The 13,539-nt window shown below is 39.5% G+C and overlaps 1 protein-coding gene across 2 annotated transcripts in view; it reads left to right on the top strand.

Annotated features, from left to right (window-relative positions):
- Positions 1-13,087, top strand: part of cplx1 (complexin 1) — a 63,122-nt gene extending 50,035 nt beyond the window's left edge. For both annotated transcript variants that reach the window (XM_005726575.2, XM_005726576.1), the window contains exons 3-4: positions 3,181-3,356; positions 9,388-13,087. In XM_005726575.2, the coding sequence (XP_005726632.1) occupies positions 3,181-3,356; positions 9,388-9,582 (371 nt within the window). In that variant the 3' untranslated portion in view covers positions 9,583-13,087. The remainder of the gene's footprint in view (positions 1-3,180; positions 3,357-9,387) is intronic.
- The last annotated feature ends 452 nt before the right edge of the window (positions 13,088-13,539 follow it).

The following is a 13,539-nucleotide window of genomic DNA, read 5'->3' as shown; positions in this document are numbered from 1 at the left end:
AATCTCTAGGCTACACATATTCTGTGTTATACCAAACAAGTAACCTAAAACAAATTTGAATTCTTTAGAAATGCATAGAGAATGTTTTTAATTATTAAACCCCAGAGTTCCTTGGTGCCTGCAAGGAAAACGTGTGATTGCACAGAAAGCAAGAGGATCATAACAGCAGATGAAAACAGCATCGTAATCCTGATAGCATGTGTCTTTTAAAAAACACGCTTTTGCAGCTTTTTTCCTAAAACATTATTTGTTCATTTTTACCTCACGTTGAGTGTGGAGATGAGATTAATCACAGGCCAACTTTGGACTGAAGTCAAAAATTCATTTGAAATTCTCTCCTTATTGTAGGCACTGTAAAGTCAATTAACTAATATTAAGAATTGGAAATAAACTATGGCATCTATAGCAAATATGAACAGATAACAGCCTCACAGAGAGACTAAACTATGATGACAGCTAGCAGCTATTTTTTTCTACCCGCAGAGACAATAAAAACTGACAACAAATACAATCTTTATTGTAAAACTTGCAGTTGTAAGTAACCAGCCATCCTCCTCCACCTCGTCCCATCTTTAGTCTTCCTACCTGCAGGTTAGGAAGGCCACTGTTGTCATGGCATCTCCAGAGATTCTCTTCTTTCTATGAATTCATGATTTCAGTTAGCAGCAGCAGAACTTTTGTTGCAAGTTGTAGGGATACTCCCACCAGAAACTGCACTTGTAGAAAGGCTACTATGCCAAGCTCCCCAAGGCTGGAGAGCACAAGAACAAGTTGCCCAAGATGGCATAGAGAGTCTGTCTGCGGTCACTGAGAGACGAGGAGGCTTACTGAAGAGGCAGCTGAATGACGCTGAGGACTATCAAAAGCAACGTGCCACCTGGTTAGCAGTGATAAAACTATCAAAATAAGACTTTACATAGACTGCCTTTAAAGGGCTCACGTTTGCTCACTGTGCAAGCAGATGTTTGACATGTATATCATAAAATCTCACAGATATCAATGATGATGCACTACCTTCTCAATATGACAGCATGCCATGTGTGAGAGACATTAAAGAGTTACCGTGAAGAAACATTAATTAGCAATCACCCTGCGCTTTATGAGTAACGACTGGGGCTTGTACTGGTATGTCAATATGGCAAGCTCAAACTACAGCCAAGAACCTTAAGGTCATCGCTGTCTCATCAATTTCACCGCCTAAACAGATGGCTCAGTCTTTGAGTGTTTCCTCCAGAGAACCAGTGAAGCTCAGCTTTACAGTCAAGCCCAGAGCGGTGGAGGAAGCAAAAGCCCTAACAGTGAAAGCAAGTACGCTGGGCCAAGGGCAGAGGGAGAACCGAGTGTATTTCAAATTTACCCATGTCCAAAGGTCCAGTTCTCATTAAAATCAATTCCCTTCTTTCAAGTTGGAAGTGAGCAGAGAGTCATGGGTTCAAGATTCGTCAGACCACTGTTAGAGTGCTGGCTTGCTTCCAGCCAGCGAGCCGGAAAGAAGAGCTAATGCCTCTGGAGTCCGCACATACAGGCTGGGCTCCGTGTTAAGCCAGTGTGCAAAAGCACCTCGGGAGCAGCTCAACATGCAGACTGACAGTCAGGATTAGCCTGGGTAACTTCCTGATTTGATCTTTGGCTTTTCAAGTGATTGTCACTTTAAGGATGATAGCGGAGGGTTTTCACTTAAACCAACATTCTTGTTGCTCTGAGTGTGAATAAGACTGTGGGACACTCATCGTGAAGGACACTAAAAGGGTCGTGAACTGGTTAGCTGAATTGCTTAACATTGAAATGATCCCGGGCACCATTTCAAGCATAAAGCATCAATACCAGTGAGTGTTATGTTTTCCTGGATGGATTTGTATCTTAGGCCAGTAATCATACCTTTTAAAACACAATCAAATGGAAAACAAACAAAATATTTCCTCTCAGGGGCAAAGATCTGTGTGGAAGATATTTTTATTTGATTAATTTCCAGCGCAGTATTTGGCTTACTTTGAGCTCTGACATCTTTGACAGTGTGGAGCTGGCATGTTTAGTGCATTTTTTTTCCAAAGCCAATGTTTTAATATTCTTTCTTCCTATAAAAAGTTCACGGTTGCCGTGTGTGATTAATGTTCAGACACTTACATCCCGTGTATTTCTACAAAGGCAGGCGTGTTCCTTGGCTGAAGCTTGATGTAAATTACAGAATGATTCCAAGAGGCGCTGGGGTGGAAATAAACACACTGGCCATATAGTGACGTATGAGGAATGTCAATTGACGCCTGCAGCACACACACCAGATAATCCACTAACACACACACACACATACACAAAAGAAGTGGTCCAGATAGAGCAGTATGTCAGTGCCTGCTGCAGCTTTGCTAGCACCAGCAGGACTTTCGATAATCCAGCCTTCATCAAGAGAGCACCTCATTAAAAAGACTTTCTGGCATCTCTCTCTCTCTATTCTTTTTTACACTTCCCGAAATTCAGAATCAGGTGTTTCATTAATGCCACGTAAACATCGCTGACAAACATTCACATTTAAGATGCAGATCAGTGATAGAATGTTTAATTTCCAAGATAAGCAGCATTTAAATTGAACAGACAAGACACACATTGGTTAAACCTTCAGCAGCCAGCTGTGAAGCACAGAAGATCTTTTTACCACATTCTCCATCCTCAGTTTTTACATATTTAATAAGTTCAGACGTCAGTAGCAGAATGAGCCCCTGTGTCTGATTGTTATTGTCCCTTCAACTGCTCCCCATGCCCTTTGTTCTCTGGTCTTAACCCATGGTCCAAGTGGGCGCTTGTATCTAAATTCCTCTTGGAGATAGTAAAGGGCCAAAATGAGCAGCACAAAGGCAATCAAGAGAATTGCTAATAATTTATTACAGTCTTTTATCTCAGCTCTCTTCGTGCTGCTCACCTCTTGTTCTCTCTATTGTCAGACCCTTTTGTCTTTGGTTCAGTCAAGTGCTGCTCTTTCACTGGCCTGAGAGAGGATTTAAATACAAAGCAGTATCTATTGAATTATCCAGATTTCAGATGTAATGCTGGGCACATCAATGTTGAAAACCAGCCCGATAGCTGTGATCTATTATGTGCAATCACTATGAACTGCCAGTGTCACTCCATAAAAGAAATGACTGAATTTCTTTTATTTCACAATTTCTTTCTGTCTATTACCAACAACAGGGGCCACCAAAGACATGGGCAAGATGCTTGGTGGAGAGGAGGAGAAGGATCCTGATGCTCAGAAAAAAGAAGAGGAAAGACAAGAAGCGCTGAGGCAACAGGAAGAGGAGAGGAAGGCCAAATATGCAAGAATGGAGGCAGAGAGAGAAAACATCCGACAGGGCATCAGGGATAAGGTAAACTTCAATACTAATAGAGCCTCACGAGTTAATCATGCTCAAAGAGCTCTCATTGTTCTTAAACTGTTATCCAGTCCACAGACTAAACAAACTGCTGTTCAGCTGTTATACATGCTTACAAACAGGTCTGTTTAGTAGAAATATGCAATGTAAACTTGGGCAGCATGGTTACAGCCTCACAGCAAGAAGGTCGTGAGGTCGTGAGTTCAGCTCCGCCACCTGTCCGGGGCCTTTCTGTGTGGAGATTGTGTCATTTCTCCGGGTACTCCCCAGCTTTCTCTCCCAGTCCAAATACATGCAAGTAGTAGGGTTAGGTTAACTGGTGATTCTAAATTAACGTTAGCTGTGAATGTGAGTGTGAACACTTGCCCGTTTGTCTGTATTAGCCCTGTGACAGACTGGCCTGTCTAGGGCATACCCCGCCTCTTGCCCTAGACAGAATAGGCTCTAGCCTCCGACTGACCCTAAATTGGACAAGGAGAGAATAGAAACAGTGTAAAAAAAACAAATATAACTTCTGTAAAACAAAGTGGGATTGGCTTTAGTCGTAGAGAGATGCTGCTTTTGCTTCTCGTATAGTTCTGCTAACATGTCTATAAACCAAGCATCAAACTCAACATCCCAAAACCTGCATTTCCTCAGGCTTCCTTAAAAACGTGCACTTTTTGCATGTGTTTGATGACAGTTGGAGTTACTGATCTGGACCTTTCTGCTCATTTTATGCTGCTTGAGCTTTTGTAATGAAATTATTTGAGAAATATTTGTTTTTGTGATGAGGTACAGACTGTCCAGAAGTTTGTGCTTCAGTTTTGGTTTTACTATTTTGTTAACTAAAGTCGTCAGTGATATATGTGTCTGTGTTCAGCCCACACAGGGCCATGAATCCAGGCTGCAAACCAGTCTAGGTGATATTGGCTAATAACTCAACAGTTACCCTTTCTGATCCAAAAACTGCAACATCTGACTCAAAAAACAAAACCAAGAAAAAAAACATAGTGATAAACATACTGAGGCTTCAAACTGCAGGGTCAGAACCAGAGGGTGAAGTCATGGTGGTTACATCCATCTTTTATACACTGGCTGCAATAAATTCAATCGGCTCTAAAAAAAAACATCTCTTGCATTTTGGTGACTGTTGTTCGAGACCGATTAGCTTCAGGCCCGTCATAAACAGCTCAGCTTCACTCATGGTCACAAAACAGTGCAGCGAGACCATTGCACAAATATAATCAACAGCATCAGCCTCTCTGGCATGGCTCTATTAGGATTCAACAAGTACTATAAATCAAGCTTTATACTGCAAATTGCACTTTCAAATGAATTAGCTAATGGAGAATGGAGGTTTAAAAAACTGGACTATATATTAGTCCTTCTGTTTTGATTTAAAACTCTACACTCTTAATTTTTTTTTTTTTAATTACTGGACATAGGTCCTTAAACATATTCCCTTCTGGAGTTCATTTTCAAAGTTCAATGGAAATTCTTGACTTAGTGGCCCTTTTTATGTCACCAGGATAATTCTGGCTTTGATAATGTCTAAATTAATATTTGATTAAGCTGTAATAAGATATGATGATCAAAGTGTCTGCAGCTTGCCGGGAAGGGTTACCCTTGAAACTGCTAATAATGCATTAGATATTTGACTTGAATGCCCTGAGAGAGACTGAAACTTTTCTATGTGTAGCTCTTATAAAACTATGTTTGGAGTTTGGGGATCAACTCTAAACTCTGCTGAGCCCCAGCACTTTTCCTTCTCGCTCTCTCAAAAAAGAGCAATATGACAGCATATCTTTGGGAAGCGTTTGATTATAGCAAGGTGAGAGGGGCTGACTAAGCATGGCTGTTCATTTCAACTGATGCAAGTCTTTGTTACTGTGGAACAAGTCTAAAAAAGAAAGAGAGACCGAGTGGAAACAGAGGGAGTTATAGAAGAGAGCTACATCAACCAATTACACCAATGTTTGTTTTATTTCTGTCGGAAATTCAGAAGAAATATTTCTTAGGTACTGAAGTAAGATACACCCCTCCAGCCAGTCAAAAAATATTTAGCTTCTCGATCTTGCTGAAGTTAAACTTTTCTTCATAGTCACATCTTTAAAATAGTCATTGTTGAAGATATGTATATGAGGATTCCCACATTTTCCAACTGCAGCAGCTGGAGTGTTAATATACTTTTGGTATTGAAAGATTTGTGACAGTTTATGAATTATTACTGGTATATAAAATGTTGTCAGTAAAGCAGTCGACATGATATCTATGCTCATATGTACTACTGAGGACACAGGAAAGCATCAGTGCTGAGAGATTACATCATTCTTTAAAATGGCAACAACATCCACCAACCACTCAACCTCTGACAGTCCGTTTGCAGCCTGGAGGGGCTGAGTGAGTCAAACGTTTGCTAGGGACTGCAGTTTGTGTCCTTTATGGAAGTTTCATGTTTTTGTTTTGCTTGATTTTCACTTGGGTTTTCTTTTTTCTTTTTGTTTTTAAGACACCTCTTAGTTTAAGACACCTAAAGCATTTGGTTAGGTTTTGGAAAAGATGTTAACTTAATATTAACATTGCATATTACCCAGTGTATGTATGCAAGGGATTGTTTACAAGCAAATACACCTGATGAGCTGTGAGTTTGACCCACCTAACGATACACAAACATTGTCCTTTAGCATTGATGTCGTTCCTCACCATTTGATGGTTAAGGCTGAGATGTGACAAAACATCAGTATTTGATGCTGTTTCTCAAAATCAGTGGATTTAACTGAACCGAGGAGGAAATGAAAACTTACAATTCAACAGTTCTGAAGGATTCTTCTGTTGGCCTGATCTGAGCCAGTCTAGCCTAAAATAATATATTGTAATAAAACACAATTTAGTATGCGGTATAATTGAAAAATAATGTCTAAAATTATTGTTGGCTAATCCAAATCGGCCATAAATGTAACTTATAGTCTGTCGCTGTGTTAGTGCTGTGATAGACTGTTGGCCTGTCCAGGGTTGACTCCCACTCTTTCCTTATGATACCTGATTTAGGCCTAAAATTGTCAAAATGTAATAAAGTCCTGGAACATCTTGTAGGTATTTTTAGACAAAGACATTCTGAGGATAGAGACCAGATCATGTTAGATATAATCTCTGCCATGACTGGCTCCAGAATAACTGCTTCAAGTAAAATAATGAGAAACCAGAAATAACAAGTGCTTTGTCAGTGTGTCCAACTCTGTTGATTCAGCTCTTTGATACATATTTATTTCCAAGATTGTCTTTTCATTTTTTAAACTGTAATCAAGTCTTTGAGGCTCAAACCTCAAAGAGAAAAAACATAAGATCTTGACAAAAGAGTGGTTTAGTCATGAAGGCAAAAAACAGAAAATATTTAAAGCAACAGTTTTTTTTCAGCTGTTGTTCCCTCAAACAGTCGTACAGCTTCACTCCACAGACATACCCACTTATGCCCTGTGTTCCTCTCTGCAGTGGAAATGGACACTGCGACGACTCCTCTAAGATATTTATTGCCACAGAATCACATTAGTGTGTGCCTGGCAAAGCAGTCAAGAGGTCATGGAGGAGTGCAGCTCATTTTTCCCTTCCCTGCCTCAAGATCAACTATCACTCGGCCCGCTGACCTCCCCGTGCACTGCAACCTTTTCCTTGCAGTCCTCCTGTATTGATTTTTCTCAATCTATGACCACAAATGCACAAAATACACCAAACTGGACACAGATCCTCAGGTTTAATGCAGAAATTGAGGTCAGGGTCCTAGTTTCCGTATGGCAACAAATTCAATCTATCCATCTATTCTGAATTCATAAAAGCTTCAGGTTCAATTGTGGTGCTTGAACTAACGTGTTGAAATAACGATGAATTATTTCAGCCTGTCTGGACTTGTTTGTTTCATGTCATATTGTCACAGTGTTTGGTTAGTTATGGGCATATCACTCATAAAATACAAAATCATTTCCATACTATCTTCAATGCAGTTGTTCACAGACATTACAGTATGGCTGTGTCAGTGGACTTACTAGTGGAATGCATTTCCCAGCTGATGTCTTTAATGTTTTAACAAGCTTGTTGTTCTCCAAACATACTCTTGATTTAGTAGTAGTCTTAAAAATGGGCTTTTTAAAAGCAAACCTTGTCCAGGACACCTGCCAAGTGCCTCTGCCTCTGTAATTGCTATATAAAATATCCAGGAAGGTTAAATTAGAGCTAGCAGCAGTTCAAGCCTCCATATACACCCACAAAAACATAACCAAAAATAAAACAAGAACCTGAACTTCTTTCTGCATCTAATTGCAGAAATCAGTTGCAACAGGACCTAAAGGTTGCTGTATACATTGTGTTTAGCCTAATTTGTGTGTAGCCTCAAGCTAAACCATGCAAATTAAGAAATCTGTTACTTTATAAGAATACTTATTGCTTTAACCAGTCACCACCTCCTGGAATTGCTTGAAATATTCATGTATTTATGTTCCTATATTTAAAAGAAACTGATATTTTAAAGTGAATCCTAGTTTTCTCTGCAAGCCTTTAAAGCAAAAAACAAAACAAACAAAAAAACAATTAACTAGCTTAAGGCCCTGTGTCTACAAATATAATAAATACGTTTTTGGACAGACACTAATTGACAGAAGGAATAGACTTTATAAAGGGTTGAGTTTAAAAAGAGGCAAATATACTGCTTAATGAAATGTAACAATGAAACTTATTACTCATTCATATTTCTATCCCTAAGTTCTTGACAAAATTAGTTGATCATAATTGGTGAAGAATTTTGGCCTTAACTATGCAGGTTGGTTGGTGAATATTTAATACAAATTTAATAAAACTGCATATTCTAATCCCTTGTCATCAGATACAGCTTTGCTGTCAGATCTTGCTGTCATAGGTGTCTTTTGAACCCTCCATACTAATATCAGATGCTGAGTGATTTTAGAGCTCCTTCATCTGGTAACAAAGAACAGAACAAATTAGGTAAATAGGAGTTTGAGGGGGTTGTGGTAGGGAAAGGCTTAAGTTTGTCAGTCAGGACACTGTTCTGTTCAGAAATTTTGGTCATTGCTTTGTTATGTTTAGGCAACACAACTCAACAACAAAGGACACTTTGTGTATCTTGTGAGACTCAAGCGGGTTTGACACATAGTGGAAGTATGTGAATGAGAATGGGGTGTTGTTTCATGCATGAAGCATAGCCCAGGTGCAGGCTGTGTAAAGATGCCCCTGAGACAATCCAGCACATAACAGCAGGGTGCAAGATGCTAGCTGGCAGGGCATACATGGAACGCTGTAACCAAGTGGCCGGTATAGCATACAGAAACATCTGTGCCAAGTATGGCCTGGAAGTCCCGAGGTCAAAATGGGAGACACCCCTAATGGTGGTGGAGAATGACCGAGCACGGAATCTGTAGGACTTCCAAATACAGACAGACAAAATGGTGGTGGCTAACCAACCGGGCTTGACGGTGGTAGACGAACAGAAAAAGACGGCCGTAGCGATAGATGTAACGGTTCCAAATGACAGCAACATCAGGAAGAAGGAACACGAGAAACTCGAGAAAATCCAAGGGCTCAGAGAACAGCTGGAGAAGATGTGGAGGGTGAAGGTAACAGTGGACCCAGTGGTAATCGGAGCACTAGGTGCAGTGGCTCCCAAGTTAGGCGAGTGGCTCCAGCACATCCCGGGAACAATATCGGGAGATCTCTGTCCAGAAGAGCGCAGTCCTGGGAACAGCTAAGATACTGCGCAAGACTCTCAAGCTCCCAGGCCTCTGGTAGAGGATCCAAGCTTGAAGGATAGACTTTATTCAACTGAAAGAACCATTTTCATCATTGTAACAAAACTGACTACATGAACTTAAAGGAATTATGCTAAAATTCAATTTTTTGTCAACTCATCCATCTAGCCTACCTGTACAGATTTGGTGGTTTTATGGTAACATCCTTTGCTTCTGTCTTGATTGCAACCTCTACAGGGTGTTCATTTTCTAACTATTTTTTGTTTTTACCTGTTTTCCCTTTTACCGTGCAGTATGGCATCAAGAAGAAGGAGGAGAAGGAAGCCGAGGCAGCAGCTGCTATGGAGCAGGCCTCCGAGGGCAGCCTCACCCGCCCGAAAAAAGCAGTTCCTGCTGGCTGCGGCGATGAGGAGGAAGAAGAGAGCATCGTGGATACGGTCATGAAATTCATCCCTGCACCACTCATGGATATGTTCAATAAAAAGTAACAGCGTTCTGGCAGGAAAATGGTTAACTTCTTACAATGTCCATCTAATCAATGCTGTACCACCCTGCCCCACCTCCAGCTGCAGCCACACCTTTCTTCACCTCCCTCCCACCCAGTCAACTCAACTTCTAAGTGTCCTGGAATTACACAACATGCTGTGATTTTGCCCTTAAGTTAAACTTTCTGATCTCACAGTGATTCATACTTTTTAATATCTCTGACAGAGATCTTTCTTGATAACCTGTGATTATTATCGTGTTTTAAAAAGTATGCAACACCTACACAGATCGAATGTCTTTACTTAAGGCAAACTGATGCCATGTTTTCAAAATGCCCAGCACTTAGAATACGACCAGATATCACCCATCATCCACCCTTTTTGTTTGTAAATAGCCTCGGTTATATAAAAAGAGTACTATATATCAGTGAAATATGACGTATAACAAGATAACTAAGAGTATAAGCCATATTTTTAACTTGTAAGAAATGATCCAAATCATATCAAATTTAATTGAATCGTCCTGTTATGTTCTTGCTAATATTTGATACATACAGTGTATATATACTTGCATTTTTATTGGTTCTCCTTGGTTAGGATCATTCCCACAAACTGTCCCATATGTTCTCACTGTTTTAATGTAAATGTGTAGTACGAACACTGGCAAAGCCAATACATCTGTAAACTCAAAAGTGAAGGAATTCAGTTGAAATGAAACTTTTTTGTTTTGCTTTGTTTTGTTTACTTTTTTAAGCATGCAGTAAAGTTGTGAAGTACATATATGGATACCATTTCCTTTGTTATGATGAAGCAAAATACACTGAAAATTTGAGGCAATAACTGGTTTTCCATTTTTATTTAGTTAACGTCTCATCCACCACCGTGTACAGTAAGCGATAATTGACTTTGTGTCTAAAACGTTCTTCCATGGTGGAAATTATAAATGTTCTCCATAAAGTTTGTCTTAAAAAGAGTAAGATGAAATCCTTAAATTCTATAAAGTCACTGGCTATACATGTTTGAGGCTTAAAAAAACAAAGTTCTTTTCCTTCTGTGGTGTTGCACACTCAGCTTTTTGTAATAGGAAATGTAAACGTTTGGCCAGGCTTGTTAATTTTGAATCGTGCTAACACTTTCATCATTTTACTTTTTAAAAAGACACTTCCCAAACACAACTATGTTGTGAATACACTATATGTGAACAGACAGTGACAATAGTGCAATATATTGTTCAAAATGAAGTTGTCTCGTGTCCGTTGGTTTAACTGATGGGAGTCGAGTCCCAAATCCGCAATAACAGACAATCTTCATTGTTGTGTGTTTGAAGTTAATCCCTAATGTTAGTCGATGTTAAAGACACGAGGGTGGCTACTTACTGTAGCGAGACTTAAGCCTTCATTGGTCAGAGGTATTTACTTAAAACAAGGAAGAGAGAAAGTGGGATGATTCGTTTAATGTTGTGAGAAGTGTTCATCCACGTGACATACGGCATCCAGGGTTTGTGTTCAGAGTTACAAACTACAGGTTTTTACAAGCAGACATTAACAAATCAAAGTCATCCTTGGCATCTTGAAAAAATAACATTGACCTGCTGTTTATAGTTTACAGTTTACTCTGCCTTGCAGGTAACTGTAATAGCACAAATTTAAAAACAAATGAGGACGGAATAAATATATCCTCCTCATGCCTTTTCTTTAAATTTCTCCATCATTCCCAGTGTCTTGTTAAACATTCCAGATATTTCAGACATTCCACCAGACTCGAGCTGGTAACACGCAAACTTAGATTTACACTACACCTCAGTAAATGCCTTTTCAGCCTACAAGTACATCAAAATGAATAACTTAAATTTGATGCTGTAACCGCAAAATTTATCTAGACTGAATCTGATTAATGGCACTAAAATGTTGCTGCGGAGAGGTTATATTAGCTGCCATTTAGGAAAAGTCCCGCATGAAGTCTAGGGGAAATCATAAATGTGCTTTTTGCAGTGATCGGTTAAATTTTGTTGGAAAATACTTGTGCACAGTAGCCATAGGTAGGTGTTAAATTAGGGTTTTCAAAACCAGCTGTTTCGCCACATTATGACTGTTTTTATTAAGCTAGCTAACCATGAAATGACACTAATTCTGATCTTGTGTATTTCTGTGGTGTAGAGAAAGGGAAATTTAGCTTCTCTCTGTGTTTTGTGAGCTCTGTAATCATGGTGAATATATACATATATACCCTGAATATGTTAAAACAAAATCAAATGGCACAGTGTGGTAAGATCATCTGTAGAGCACATTTATTGAACTTCCTGTGATTTTATTGTACCTGTAAACTGCCTTTGCCAGCCTCTGTTCCTACAGTGTGTTAGCAGCTAGCTAGAAGCCAGTAGATGTTTCATGCACTCAAATCCATCATCACAGCAGTTATTCAGTCAAACCAAAGAATAGTGCTGGTAGTATTAGACCTAGTCAAGGGGTGTCATTCCCATTTAGTTCCTGCATATCTGATTTATTTTAAAATTCTCAGGTATTCTAGTAATGTTTTTCATAGACGTTAAACATATTTAGCCTTCACTTAGAGTCTCATTGGGTTCTCGGCTAAAGAATTTTATATTTTCATTGCTAGCGGATTAGCAAGGCTATAGCTACGGTCTTTCTTTATGAGTGAAATATCTCTTTTTTTGGCCCAGAAAATAATCTAGAAAGCTACAATTACTGCCCCTGCAAAGGACGACAACACCTTAGCAAACGTCGTTAGCGCGTGCATTCCTTCAGGCTATGAGTGAGTGTGCTCTGAAATCAGATCAAGCTTTGCTTCTCATCCACTGACATAATCATGGACTCATTCATCATCATCATCATCTTGTAAATGTCGTTTGATTGCGCTCCAAATGGCTTTTTGATCACTGCCTAAACAAACTGCCCAAGTCATGCGTAATCAATATCCTGTTGTCCAGTAGACTGTGTCAGACACCCAGTCAGTCATTTGTGCCACTCATACAGCCATTGATAGAATTTAAAAAGCTGCCTGAAAAACATGGCACAAAAAAGAAAAAAAAAATCTTTTGATGTGACTTGAATGTAACTGTCTGACGTTTCTCTCTTCTTGCATCTGTCTCTCTCTTTTCTGTACTTGTTGAGAAGATATTTAGTCTGGTGCAGTATGTTTTTCTTTCTTGTCTGTAGCCGGTCCTGTCCTCTGGTGGTTGATATTTTGAGAGAAAAAAAACATGTTCATTTAGTGTATTCTTTTGTACTGCAAAATCTTCTCACCCCCTTCCTCTCTCTCTCTCTCTTTCTCTGTAGCTCCCTATTTGTTGACCAACATGTATGCATGCTTATGGTGTGCGATGTAGGCAAGGTTGTTGATATAATCGTTCCGTGTCCTCTCTGTGTTTCAAAGCGCCACCTGTTAGCCTCACTGCATGCCATTTTAGACTAATATTTCGGTCTGTAACTTTCCTGCAAAAATGGAATCACCGCACACTGAGAATAAAGTGATTTCATATGATTTTTCATCGTCTTGTGTTTCTGCATTCAAACAGTACAGCAGCAAGTCTTTAGCTACCTGTGTGTACAAGAGAAAAAAAGAAAACAATATATGGAAGGAGTGGTAGAGTCATGTAGTGTGTTTCTGGGAGGCGGGATCATCCCCGCTTTGTGACTCTGAGACGTGGCCTGCCGTCATGGATCATATCCCATTGCATGGCATTCGTTGAGGAAGTATGTGCAAAAACCTTTAATGTATTTCACATGTTACTGTTTGTGTCAGTCAAACCTGTTTTTCATCTCAACATGACTGTTGTGCATTTTTTACTTTTTTTTTTCTCAGAAGGAATTTCAACATCTATTCAATAAAAGCGAAAAGGGCTGTAAACAGAATGCAGTTTGTCGTTCAAATCGTGATTGGAGGCAGACCTGACTTGTGATCGTGTCACAGTGAGTACATAGACATCAAAGAGATGCAAAT

The sequence above is a fragment of the Pundamilia nyererei genome, unplaced genomic scaffold (assembly GCF_000239375.1).
Source record: "Pundamilia nyererei isolate P.nyererei 1_Seehausen unplaced genomic scaffold, PunNye1.0 scaffold00020, whole genome shotgun sequence".
NCBI lineage: Eukaryota > Metazoa > Chordata > Actinopteri > Cichliformes > Cichlidae > Pundamilia > Pundamilia nyererei.
This window is presented reverse-complemented; position numbering and strand designations above follow the sequence as displayed.